We start from the raw sequence: 14,539 nt of genomic DNA, 5'->3' as shown, positions 1-14,539 counted from the left end.
TGCTCATTTGTAAGCCTTTCCATTGAAGACATTGATCCTGTGCGACATCTCAAACTGATATATCCAACACAGAAGTCTCAGTACCACACAGTTGATAACCTTGGCTGAGTGCCCAGCCCTAACCTGTCCACACTCAGTCGGCTCCCTCAACATGGAGAGGCCAAACACACCCAAACCAAGGGTATCAACACTGAATTCTCCCATTTCAGGTGAACACAACCCCCAAGGAGTTCTCCTCAAACACACACTGGCTATCTTCTCTCTGCAATCAGCATTCACATTCCCTCCTCTCGCACCCTGTTCCGGCTGCCCCTCATCTCCTCCTCACTGGATTCCACCCACCAGCCTCTATCCCACCCAACACAGTGAAATACACGAACCATCATTCCAATTCCCACGCAGCCCAGCCCCGACGCTGAAATATCGTTCCAGGCGACAGAGGTTTTGCTTCCACAGATGCTTCTTGACCTGTTCACTTCCTCCAGCATTCTAGTTTTGTTCTAGAATCTTCATCCCTTTTGGTTACAGATAACACACACCTGGATACGGGTCAGCATGGACAGGTACTCACACATCTGGGTACATGTAAGCATGGACAGGTACTCACACACCTGGGTAAGGGTCAGCATGGACAGAGACTCACACACCTGGGTATGGGTCAGTGTTCCTGAAGAATGGCAATTTTCCAGAATGAAACAAGCAACAAGGTGGATGAGGATGGCTACAGGTCACATCTCTAATCCGGAGCGCAATGGCAGAAGTAGTGACAGAGATGTCTGCATTGAAACCTGCCAATGACTCTGGCCAATGTGCTCCCTCTCTGTTGGAACTGCAGACAGTCTTCAAGCGACGCAGTTTAATTGATTCTAGCCTTCCATGGTTCTCAAAGCCTTCTGAACTGCACTGCCATTCCACACTGCAGTTTCGACTGGCTGCACACCATGTTCTCATTAATTGGTAGGCAACAAGGTAGTGATGTGCTTTCTGCAGTGAAGGCATTGGGTGATGTTTGTCGTGTATTGTGATCCCTTGCTCGTTCTTGGCCATGACTCCATTTAGCTTTTGTATTGTTAGAGGGAAAATTACATAGGCTTTGTTCAGACATGAGTATTCTGTGCAGATCTTGGGACTGGTGCTGAATGTTGAGTCTGAATTACAGAAGCTTGCATTCCTGACATGAACACTAATTCAGTTGGATCATTCATAAGCTTTGCAACATTCCTGAATGTGTAACAGTGATAGGATTGGCAGGTGCTCAGCGACACAGGACTCTGGTACTGTTGAGAACAAGCTATCGCATCGAATAGACTATTACATGTGGCCCAATACTTAATCATACAAACCAGCTTTTAAACACACAGCTGTGAAGTAAATACTTCAATATTCCAAGACAGATATTGATAAAATTGTTGGAATATGCAGACCATTGCCTTAGAAGATAGGCACATTAAATACAAAAGTATAGATTTGGCAAATAATAATTTGATATGTAACATCAGGGAAGTGCAGATGTCAAGGTCAAGGTCAAGGCCAAGCAGAGATACCAAGGAGAGAAAATTCAGCAATGTGAAAAGGCAGCAAATGCTGGCAAATCTCTTTGGACACACAATATGGAGAGATTTGATGGAGGTTTTCACAATGGTTGGTGAATTTCATTGATAGGAGTTCAGAAACTGGGGTGAAAGCTTAAAAAATTTGGAATCAGAGAAGAGATGAATGAGAACAACGCGTTAAGACGTGGCAGGCTCTGGGCCATGCTGGTCAATGGGTTAGCATGGACATGGTGGGCTGAAGGGCCTGTCTCTGTATTGTAACCATGCGGGTCTCTCTGACTTCACTGTGTTTTCCTGCTTTGATCCAATGGCCTTTACTGGAGGCAAGTCATGAGAGACTACAGACGTAAAGGTGGAGAACCCCATCCCTCCATGACCTCATCACACTGGCCATCTCCCCTCTGAACTCTCAGCTTTGATGAAAGGTTCCGACCAAACATCGGCCATTCTTTTTCCCAACTGATACCCCTTTTCCCTTCTTTGATTCCATGCTCTCCCAACCACACATTGCTGATGGAATTCAAACCCTCTCCCCTCACCATTTCCTTCTCTGTTTCTTTACAACAGGTTATAGCACCAGTAGCTCTTGCCTCCACTTATAACCCTCCATCTACACCCCCCACATCATCTCCACTTCCACTCTCTCTGACTCAGTTGCATTCACCTGAGAACTTTTTCTCTTGTCTCCTCCTGCCTTTGCCTGGCATCTGCCAATCCACCGCCTCCATTGCCTCATGTGTCTGCCATCCTTCTTCTCTCACTGGCTCATCAATCCTTCCATTGGCCCCTGTCCAACACCACCCCCACCACACCCCCCAGTCTGTCCTCACTTTAGCTATCTCTCAGGTTTGACCTAAAACATCCAACATTTTCTCTCCCACTGACGCTGCTCGACCCGGCAGACTGTGTTTGACCCAGAGTTTTGAGGAATGTCACAAACAAGTCAGTCCGAAGAAAGTCTGAAACATGTCAACAGAACTGCCTTGTTAGAGGTAATTATGCTGGAATACAGCCAGGAAAGGTAAAGACCTGGGAAAAGGAGCAGCATTTTGATTGAGAACCTTATTTCACTATTTAATAGAGGGAATACTGTCAGGGTCTCGAAAATAATTTATTTGCTTAGTGTCTGCAACGTTAAAGGGCAATAAATTGAAATTTTTGAACTACAAGGAGCAAGAACTTTTTTCAATTTTAAATTAAAATTTTTAAAATTTAGACATACAGCAGGGTAACAGGCCATTTCAGTCCACAAGCCCGTGTTGACTAATTACACCCAGTTGACCTACAACTCCAGTTTGTTTTGAACAGTGGGAGGAAACTGGAGCCCCCCAAGGAAATTCACGCAGACACAGGGAGAGCGTACAAACTCCTTAAAGACAGTGCAGGATTCGAACTCCGGTCCCAATCGCTGGTGCTGTAACAGCGTTGTGTTAACTGCTGCACTAACCGTGCCATCCATAGTGATAATGAAGGACTTTAATGATCCCAATGTTAAATTGTGCTGGCATGCAGAAGAGGCAATTCTCTGAGTTACATTTTTACGGAGGAGGATCTCATTGCTGGATTTAGTCCTGAAATGAACTTCGGTGGAAACTGTTGTTAGAATATTTCAGTTTAGATTAGTTAATTGAGGAAGTTAGTTTTTGGAAATCTATGAAGGATCTGGCCCAGAAGAAGAAATTCAACAAAATAACGGACAATCTTTAAAGCGAGGATAGTTCAGGGACTGTCAAGATACTTTTCTACATGGGGAAAAAAGCCACAACTCACCGAACGAAGCAGAAATGATAGAATGTACGAGATGTCAGCTTAATAGTGATATGGAGAATGAGGTTAAATATAATGCAAAACACGGGAAACAGAAATAAGTGGGACAAAGCAGAGATGACTCAATCAACAGTGTGGACCTCATTGTAGATGGCTAGAGTATCTGAAAAAAACCATGCATATTAATCATAACTAATCAGGTGTGAAGCTGGTAATTGATTTGATCCATTTCAAATGCCCCATTCCTACTCAGCATTTTTTTCTGTTTCTTTTCTGTTTTTTTTAGATTAACTACGTGATTTTATCCATCTGAAGAATGTCTCAGCATTGGTAATTCACATACGAATGACCAAACCTCCAGACCTCCATTTTTTTTACATGAGTTTAGACAGCAACCCGGAAGTGCGGTAAGTAAAGAGGTGGGACTTGTAACACCACTGTGCCCATGTCCTATTTATTAGCCCGTTGTTCATGGAATCCCTGCAGTTCACTTTAGACTATAGACATTCCGAGAAATGAACAAGGGGTCTAGGAAATAAAATTTCAGAATGGGAATGGCACCATCATTCCTGTTCCGAGCTTTTTACAAAACATACGCTCCAGGGAAAATGGGAATATTTTCCTGGAAGGCAGTGGCTGTGTAAAAAACATCTCTGATGTCCGATACAATAGTTTCACATGAATTACAGGGAACAGGACTCTTTTGAATGATTTCATCCTGCAAAATTGATGCTGATTTTGTAACCTTATTCATAGATAAATAACCAGAGAAGTGAACATGTTGATGTTGTGATAGATACACTGCTGTGCACATGTTACAATTTAGAGTGTGAGGATGGAGATTTCCATCTCACCTATTTCAAGTTGTTAACTTCATTCATGTGATAGCTATTTTTGATTTCAGAATGGTTTTCAATACATTCAAATATGCTGTTGTATCTGTCTGTCTTGCTCAGAGCACTGGCATCTTTGGTTGATGAGCTTTGCAGAAGAGATTTATTTCTTTGCTTGTGAGCGGTATAATACTTCAGAGAATGCAAATTATTTCTTTAGCAATAAGCAAAGCTCCAGTAACCATTAATTAGGGAATAAACCCCATCCGCTAGAGGAACTGAGGTGCATCAGTGAGAGAATGGTCAGTGTTTTGGGCCGAAACCCTTCACATAGTAGAGAAGCAAATGTAAAGAGTTGAGAGGGGTGTGACAAGGTTGGGTGGGAGAGGGTGGGACAGAGTGGGACAAGATGGGAAGGGTGGGACAGGGTGGGACTGGACGGAGTGGGGTGAGATGGGGGGGATGAGGTTGGGTGGGAGGGGGTTGAAAGGGGGAGGGATAGGGAGGGAGGGGGTGGGATGTGGTGAGAGGTGGGAGGGAAGGGTGGGATGGTGGGAGGGGGTGGGATGGGGTGGAAGGGGAGGGAGAGGGTGAGAAGGGAGGGAGGGGGTTTGGGGGGTGGGACAGAGGGGAGGGGAGACAGGGTCCCATGGGGGATTGATGGACCAGATGGAGGTGATGGGCCGAGCAGAGGATTGGAGAAACAAAGGGGTCAGGTGAAGGAAGATGAACCCACAGGGGAATGGGTGATGAGAAACGCTGCAAGTAACGGTGAACATGGTGGTGGAACTGAAGGGCAAGGGATGGGGGAGCAGGAAGGAAGAGCAAAGAATCCAGTGGAGGTGGATGCATCCAAACAGGAAGGGGATGAAAATGGGTGAGAATTCCTCCGCTGTTTCCATCAACTGCAACTAGACCCCACCATCAGACAATCTACCACCCCCCACCCCTTTCCTCTGTAACTCCCTCGTCTGCTCATCCCAACCCACCCACCTCTCTGTGACCCCAGGAAATGTAACACTTGCTCCTACACCTCTCCCCCCCACCTCCATCACCATCCAGGGACCCAAACAGCCCATCCTCGCGAGGTGAAGATTCACCTCCACCTATCTTCATCCACTGCACTCAGTGCTCTCTATGTGGCCTCCTGCACAACGGTGAGACCAAACACAGACTTGGGGACCATTTTACAGAGCATTTACACTCTGTCCACGGTGGATATTCCGAGCTCCCAGTCACTGCCATTTCAACTCCCCTTCCCGTTCCCACCCCAATCTGTCTGTCCTGGGCCTTCTCCACTGCCAGAGGGAGGCCCAACGTAACCCATAGGATCGTACCTCATATTCCACCTGGGCTGTCCACAGCACAGTGGCGTGAACATTGAGGTTTCTCATTTCAGGCAACAAGTCCTCTCTCTTCTTCTGAATCCCTTCTGCTCTTTTTCTTTGCATCCATTTTCACTCTCATCCTCTTTCCATCCATTCTCATCCCCATTCCCTCTTTGGTTCCATCTCCTCCCTGGATTCTTCCACACTCTCCACCTCACCCCCACACCAGGCCCATCTGGTCTCTTTACCATTCCTGCAATGGTAGCTTTTGTTTCTAATCACCCACTCCCCCCTGTGTGGTGACACTTCTCCATCTGTATTTTTCTTGCTTCTCCCTCCCTGCTTCTGGGATTTTCCTTTGTCCTCTCCATGATTCACCACGTGAGACCCTGTGCACCCTTCCCCCCTGTTCTGTGTACACTGCCTCTCTTCTCCACTTCCCCAGTCTCAATAAAGGCATCTGGCCCAAAATGTGGGCTTTGCATGAGAAACTGGATGTATGAGCAATTGTATAGAGACCATAGCACATACTGAAATTATCAAACAATCCCCTGTCCATTTCCACTACTCTCTTCCTCTGCCCCTCTTTGCCACACTGAGATCGTAAAATCAAAGTGAAACTAAGCTTTCAACAATATTGCTTTATCTCTCTTTGCATTTTCCTGTACTGCAGAACACTTAGATTCTCTGAACAAAATGTCAGTAGGACAGCAATTCCAAATTCCTCTCAAAATTAACGGGTACACATGAGTGAGTTCCTCCCCTTTTCCATAGCAACAGCACCGGGTTCAGGAACTCACCATGCCAAGTGCTGGAGCACCAAGCTCATGCTGCTTCCATGACTTTGGGATCGCAACGCACTGCCTCCCTGTGCCAGGAGTTTCAGACATTGTGAAAACACAAGGAGGATGTTGAACAAGTCAAAACCAGTGGGTTTCTACATGTTGTCATGCCGAATATTCTCAACAGGTCCACTGACATCTGCATTCAACCCCATCTGGATTCATTCAATGCCTTTGTTGTGTGTGTGTGTGTGTGTGTGTGTGTGTGTGTGTGTGTGTGTGTGTGTGTGTGTGTGTGTGTGTGTGTGTGTGTGTGTGTGTGTGTGTGTGCGTGTGTGTGTGTGCGCGCGTGCGTGTGTGTGTGTCCGGTTGTGTGTGTGCACGCGTGCATGTCCAGTTGTGTGTGTGTGTACGCGCGTGTGTGTATGCGTGCATGCGTGTGCTTTTAATTCCTATGTCCATCCATAACAACATAAGAAATAGGAGGAGGAGTTGGTTATTCAGGCCACTGTGATGGGCTTATCTCCACCGACCTGCTTTTTACCCATATCCCTTAATTCCCTAACTATGCAAAAATCTATCCAACCTTGCCTTAAATAAATGTACTGAGGTCAGCTCCACTGCTTCAATGGGCAGCGAATTCCACAGATTCACCACCTTCTGGGAAAAGCAGTTCCTCCGCATCTCCATCCTCAATCTACTACCCTAATTCTTGAGGCTATTTCCCCCAGTTCTGGTCTCCCCACCATGGAAACAACTTGCCTTTCATAATTTTGTACATTTCTATAAAATCTCCTAATTTTTCTAAATTCCAGCAAGTTCAGACCCAGACGACTCAATCTCTCCTCATATAAGCCAACCCCTTCATCCAACTATTGATTTATTTCTAGAAGATGCATATTTGTTTCTAAATCTACTGAAATCATCCCTTTTTGCCAGGAAATTAAACATGTTGGCCACTGCCTAATGATCACACGCAGCATACAGACACCACGAGGCCATAGCACAGCAAGGCTCTTCATCTCTTCCTCCGTTACATCGATGTGTGAGCATTGATGCTGCCTCATGCGTTCACGAGGAGCTCGTCAACTTTATCCACTTTGTTGCTAACTTTCACCCCAATCTCAAATTCACTTGACCCCATTTCTGGTGATGCTCACTCCTTTTTCGATCTGTCTCAACAAACATTTTCTACAAACCCACCAACAGCCACAGCTATTTTGACTACACCTATTCCCACCCTGTCCTTTTTCTCTCAATTCCTCTGTCTCCGTCACATCTGCCCCCAGGACGAGGTCTTCCTTTCCAGAATATTCAGCTTTATCTTTCTTCAGAAATGTGTCTTCCCCTCTTCCTGCATTTCCTCTATTTCCCTATTTGGCGGGAGTAATTATGATTCTCTTGAGGAGAATTGTCCCTCAGGAAGAGGGAGGTTACCGCGGTGTTGTGGCATGTGCCGTCCGACCGCAAAATCCATGGTACCCTTACGGATTCTGCGCCATGGTGGGACGTATCTCCACAAGGTCCTGCTGGAAACATCCAGCATGATGTAAATGATGACGGGCAGCAAAATCGATTCCTCAAAGCAACCCCAATAGCTGTGCGTGACACAAGTCAAGCCAGAAGGTCAGAACAAGCCCAAAGACAGCCTTGACAGATCACGTCTAGCTTTACATGCATCTCCTCTATCTCCCGCACATCCACCTTGGCCCCCTCACCCCGAGTTACAACAAGGACAGGATTCCCCTTGTCCTCACCTACCATGCCGCCAGCCTCTGCATGCAACGTAGTATTCTCTGTAATTTCCACCACCTACAATGTGACGCCACCAGCAGGAAGTGCCACATGGAACCATCTCCTCCCTCACCACCATTCGGCACCCAAAACCGCCTCTCTAAGTGAAACAACATTTCACTTGTGAACCTGCAGGGTCAACTACCCTTCATCAGAGAGACTGGATGCAGACTGGGAGATCATTTCATTGAGCACCTTCAGTCTGTGAGCAATAACAGGGATCTTCCAGTGGCCAACATCCCAATTTCATACAACACTTCCACACTGACATGTCTGTCCATGGCCTGATGCACTGCCAAACTGAGGCTACCCGCAAATGGGAGGAGCAACACCTTATATTTATCTGGGGACTTTCCAACCATATGACATTAACATTGAAGTCTCCATTTTCTTTTAGGCTCTTCCCCTCTCTCTCTCTCCACCCCCCTATTTCTCTCTATCCCTCTGTCTCATTTTCTCCCATTCCCTTCCCTTTCAGAGTTATCCCCTCCTTCATATCCCTCTCCTGCTCTCCCTTCCATTTTCACCTATGACCTCTTGGCCTGTGCTTCTCCCCTTGCCCCTTCTTCTTTCCTCGCCTCATCTTTTTAATTCAGGTGCCTGCCTGCTTTCTGGTTATACCTTGACGAAGGACATGTCCAAAACGTTTGTTATACACCTCTGCTTCCTATGACCTGATGAGTTTCTCCAGCATTTTGGTGTATTGCACTGCAATCACAGCGGCTGCAGGCTCTCCTGTTTAATTCTAATTTAGGAGATGCATCTCGATGCATTTGTGAGGACATTAGGTTCACCTTTGCACCTTGTGTGAGATCGTTAACCTTCCTCTCTCACCATGCCCTGGGCTTGGACTAGGACTCCGCACCATGCCTTGCCCCTTTCTCTGAGCATCTGCTGGAAAGCCCCTCTGCTTTCTCCACTTTCTGTCTTTCCCAGCTAAATCCCTGGCACAGTATCTGAATGCCCCATACATCTCAGCCACTGCTCAATGATGAGTGCACACATTTTGTGTTCAAATAGCCCCCAGCACTGCATGTGGCTCCCTGGAGAAGGTGCCTGCATGTGCAGGCAGTCACATGCAGCCATGCAGGGAGGGTAGAAGTGGCAGACATTCACCGTGTTGGCTGAAGTGCACTGCAAGCTAATCACATCCTGTTCTGGGGGTTGTGGGAAGAACTTGTTCACTGTTTCATCGATCAATAGTACAATTCAATTGAAGTGACAAAACTATGTTAGAGATCAATGGTAATTGTCAGAATGTTCAAACCATTGCCTGATTACAATCCAGCAAAGAGCACTTGGTTACAATTAGAGCACTGCAATTGTGTAATGTTTTACTGAAAATTGGTCGACAATAGTCCTACCCTCTTTAATAAATTATATTCAAATAACCTGTGCACTGCCTGGCAATGATTTATGTTTCCAAAAGCAACCATTAATGGAGTCTCTGTCTTCTGCGTTGGCAACTTGACAGTGACATCTGTTCAGAAAATGGCTTTTCAGTCATGTCGCCAGTGTAATGAAATGGAAAGTTAACCTCCGTGCCCCCTTCCATTTAAATGAAGAGTATTCCTGTAAGTGGCCACAAACTACTTTGCCCAACATTTATTGCTCATTTATTGATGGGAGACAAACAACCACTATCTGTGCTGACATTCAGGACTTGTCAGTTATGGATTGAACATAAACTGAAAGCCCCAAGTTTTAATCATTACCTGACTCTGCTTGAACGTTCGATATCTTGCACGCAATTCCTTGTTACCTTTTCTCCCAATTAGGTCATGGGGTGAAAGATCAAAGCTTTTAGCAGCAGCAAACAATGGAAAGGTGAAGGCGCTCAGCAGGTCAGGCAGCATCACTGGGTAGAAATGGCCAGTCATTATTTCGGTTCTGGGGCCTGGACTGAATAGAGGTGGGGTATGGGCCCAGAGATGATAGGACAGAGGTGTGGGAGGTAGAGGGATGGCCTAGAGTGAGAGACCTTTAGGAAGGTGGGGGAGGGGGGAAAAGTTAGAAAGAAAAATGTAAGTCCAGGCCAGGGTAAAGGAACAGTGGAACCAGAGTGGGGTAGGGCTACCTGGAACAAATTGGAACAATTTGGAGATTTAGGCAAATAAACCCCGATGATTATTGATGAGGTGAAATAATCAATATTCAGGCAGTACGGTCAGTGTAGTGGTTAGTCCAACACTGTCACAGCGCTAGCGATCCAGGTTCGAATCCCGCACTGACTGTATGGAGTTTGTATGCTCTCTCTGTGTTTATGTGGCTGCTCCCACTGTCCCACTGTTCCAAAGGGCCTGTTACTGTGCTGTATGTCTAGACAAAATCTACATGGTCATCCTTGCCCATTAACTTCATATAGAGCTGAATCTGAGCGGGATGGCCTTTAAATCTTGGCCAAGATGGGACCCAGGCAGACGGATGGACCAGGCAGGCAGGCAGATGGACACAGGTAGACAGACAGATCCAGCAGGCAGACGGACCCAGCAGGTAGACGGACCCAGCAAGCGGATGGACCCAGGCAGGCAGATGGACCCAGGAGACAGGCGGACCCAGAGGCAGACGGGATGCCCCAAACAACTTCCCTCAGCATCAGGGCTAGGAGAGTTTAATGTCAGCTCGGTATGGATAGGCCATATCAGATGCTGAAATGTTGGATGTCCAATGGATGGAATGAATTCCTGGATGAGAGCAGCCAGCCACAGAGGAGCTGAGGAGGGGATCGCAAACCTGCTGTGAGTGTCTTGGAGACAGTAGCAGAGGACTTCACCAGGACTCAGACAGGATGGGATTTCTACACTCATAGGGCAGCAGACTTTGGAATTCTTCAGCCTAGAGTGTGTGGAGTTCAGTATATTATTAATGAACAACGTATTTGGATGTCAAGGTAGAAGGTTGGTGTCGGAGGATGGTGCAGTGGTAAAACATAAGGAACACCGCTGAAGTGAGCAGCAGGTACAGCAGGTACACTCTCCTGTTTCCATTACACTGGTGTTGGGAGAGAAGAGGGGCCTGAGGTTTCCTTGTGCACCCGGGAACTCCCTCACCTCTCTGGGCCTTTTCCAGCCTCTCAGAGTGATGGGGTCCATTTGCAAACATCGAACATTGCAGTCAGGTTGGCAACAACGAGAGCAGCCAATCTAATCTCTAGCTTAAACCGAGATCTCACTGTTGCTCAAAAAAATCAAGCTAAAATTTACAACTCGCCTGTGATCCTTGGGCTTTCTGAAGCCAATGTAATTGTTCACACAATTATTCTCTATTTGAATAGTAATAAAGTCAGCCAGAAACTTTGATTCATTCATTAGGAGTGTGTGAGCTTGTCTCAATTCTTTTTCCATGTGTCAGACACCAGTTAATATTCCCTAACGGTCATCCTCCATTATTGTAATTGAGACACCGACCATACTAACTCAATGAGAGAGGATCAATCTAACCAAGACTGAAACGTCAGGGATTGTAAGACCCAGCCCTATATATCAACCAGCTTCCTCGGATAAGATGAGTAAACAATGGACTTTATAATTGACAGATCATCCTGCTGTTATAAGATGTGAACAGGGAGTGATCTGTCGCAGTGAAGACGTGGCCAAATCTGATCTAAAATTTAAACCTAGACCATGGTCGAGCACACTGACGTCCGTCAGTGAAGAAGCAGATCATCTCACAGTCTACCCAGCTTCTTGTCTTCCACAAACTACCTGGCTTGCAGAAGAGTTTGCTGTTCCCAAACTGGCCTCCCTAGCCACCTGCAAATCTGGAAAACCGGAGTGAATGGATTATCCTTGATCCTGGGGGTCTACCTACAAGGAAGAAGAATGTGTGCAAGGCTTCCCAGCTTCAGGAGCCTATTCAGAAATGGTTTGTACAGAGTTAACTGTGAGGTCAACACCTGCCCAATCTCGGCAGGTATAAACCCACTGCAGGATTTTGTTTGCAATAACTTTGCCCAGTACAAAATGAAGGTAACTTGAAAATTCTTACCTATTAATTATTAAATCATCACTTACTGATAAATTGTGATATCATAAAATTATTAATTAGAATAATTATATTAATTATCATTAATTATTTAAATAGGATAGTCATGACTGATCATGTTCTTCAAAAAATGCATAGAAGACATTGGAGAAACATTCATTCCACATTAATTGCTGTCCCAGTTCCTGATTAGAAACGAATGCCAGATTAGTGTAAGGTAAAACATCATGAGATGGGAATGTGTAAGGAGTTACCCTGTACAGGGCTGTAACAAGATGTGAATGCATCCTTGTACTTACAAGATAAGAGAGACATTGATGGATTGAGAGGCAGGAAGCTAGCAGGGAAAGGATAGCAACAGTTTTAGTCATTGGACAAGTAATGATATGATGATGTTCTAAGCACGTATCCAAGGGTATAAAAAATCACCATTTTGCTGATAACGGCAGAATGCATTCTCCGACTAACATCGTTAGTCGCAAGGGTTACAATCCGGTAATAAAGAACAAAGAACCCTGATTTCGACTCAGTCTGGTGTTTGTCTCACTCATTCATGAACAAAGCAGACCTAACATTAGTCAGGGAGGTCCATCATTTTTTATCTTTGGACTGACATTTAATCTCACAGCTTTGCTATGTTTGTTTCAGTGTGTGCGTGTGGGATCTGTGTCACCCCTGCCTTCCAGTCAGATATTTGGAAGGGAGCCGGTGTCTACTTTTTGAAATATGGCGACGGTAGGATGGTACTTACACTTTGGTCTGTTAGCGGAGGCAGAACTATCTTTCTTTCCATTGTGTTCAGAATTAATTTCCAAAGTTCCTTCAGAACCCTTTTTAAAACAGTCTTTTCACAGATTTTATCAAACAGAGTCAGGCTGGAATATAAAGGAAAAATACATCAATTGTCGCCAGACAGTAAAGACATAAAAAGACTTGGATTCTGCTTCACAAAATCTGTCAGCAAACCATCCATATAAAACAGTATCCTGTAAGTACCTCGGTAAAATACAGACTGGCAAAGCAGCTTCCTGATGACTACAATTTATAGGCCAAATTTTCAAGATGTGTACATGATATGTGCATTTCAATTCAATGCAGAGATGTGTCAATATGGAGTGGGGAGAGGAGGGGTGAAATGACTCTCTTGGAGCTGAACCTTGTGGATGAGCCACTTTACTTTTTATCCAGCAGGTCCATTAAAGGCCGCAAGACAATTTCTGCATCCATGGCTGCGCTGTTCCTGTTGGTCGATGTGTTCCCGTTCCCTCTCATTTGATACAACTCGAGGTTCATCTGCTTCACGCATTCTTCAATGACGGACTGGAAGCTAAAGCAATAAAGTGGGGTTAGTGAGGAGGTCATGCATGCAAAGTCGAATATCAAAATACAACAACGTCTTCAAATCACTAAACTACCAAGAACAACAAAACTTGAAAGGAAATGCAACCACAATGATTTGCCCTTTAACATAAAACAAAGGGCAGCACAGTTAGTGAAACACTACAATGCCACCAGTCACCGGATTTAAATCCCGCGCTGTCTGTAAGGAGTTTGTACATTCTCCCTGTGTCTGCGTGGGTCTCCTCTGGATGCTCCGGTTTTCTTCCACTGTTCAAAATGTGCGGGGATTGTAGGTTAATTGGGTGTTATGGGCTTCAATAACCAGAATCAGCTTCTGACATGCTGTACCATTAAATTTAAAATGAAATTAAAGAATGCTGAAATTCAGCTTTTAACATACAAACTGTAAAACTGCCAGGTACCACTACATCGAGGGAGTGTAACCTGACAGGGCGAGTTAAATTCAATCAGTTCTGACACTTGGTGGGGACAAGTGCCAAGGCCCAGCCAAGTTAACTCACTAATCACCTTCTGGCGTTGTGAAAGCACTTTCTGCTCTCACATTGTCACTGCTGGCAGAGAGGACCTCCCCCCCCCTTAAAATGCTGGGTTGCCGATTAACCAGGTAAATCATGGTACAGTGGGAAAGGCTCCCAAGTGCAGCGAGACTGGTAAGTTTACCTGCTTCCTAGGAGGGTTGGCAGTTGGCTATATTTCACATGGCACGATTACCGGGTATAGATGCAGAAAATTAACCAGATCAATTAGCCTACTCCAGCACCTTTTGTCCATTGTCTAAACCAATGTAATCGGCAATTTTAAACTGCCAGTTACCAGTACATAGTGGGAGTGTAATATCACTGCCAGTTACCAGTACACAAAGAGGGTGTGATTTTACAGCTGGATCACGGTACATAGATGGGGTATAATATCACTGCCCAGTACTGGTACACCAAGGGAGTGTAATATCACTGCCCGGTACTAGTACACAGAGGGAGTGTAATATCACTGCCCAGTACTAGTACACCAAGGGAGTGTAATATCACTGCCCAGTACTGGTACACCAAGGGAGTGTAATATCACTGCCCAGTACTGGTACACCAAGGGAGTGTAATATCACTGCCCAATACTAGTACACAGAGGGAGTGTAATATCAC

General features: G+C 45.5%; 1 protein-coding gene across 3 annotated transcripts in view; it reads right to left on the bottom strand.

Moving 5' to 3' along the window:
* Positions 1-14,539, bottom strand: part of LOC138749470 (protein unc-13 homolog C-like) — an 877,967-nt gene that overhangs the window by 49,491 nt on the left and 813,937 nt on the right. For all 3 annotated transcript variants that reach the window (XM_069910841.1, XM_069910842.1, XM_069910843.1), the window contains 2 exons: positions 13,219-13,368; positions 12,793-12,916 (listed from right to left, as the gene is read on the bottom strand). In XM_069910841.1, coding sequence (XP_069766942.1) covers positions 12,793-12,916; positions 13,219-13,368 — 274 coding nt within the window. The remainder of the gene's footprint in view (positions 1-12,792; positions 12,917-13,218; positions 13,369-14,539) is intronic.

The sequence above is a fragment of the Narcine bancroftii genome, chromosome 14 (assembly GCF_036971445.1).
Source record: "Narcine bancroftii isolate sNarBan1 chromosome 14, sNarBan1.hap1, whole genome shotgun sequence".
NCBI classification, from domain to species: Eukaryota; Metazoa; Chordata; class Chondrichthyes; order Torpediniformes; family Narcinidae; genus Narcine; species Narcine bancroftii.
Note: the sequence above shows the minus strand (reverse complement) of the source record. Positions and strands in the feature narration are given on the sequence as shown.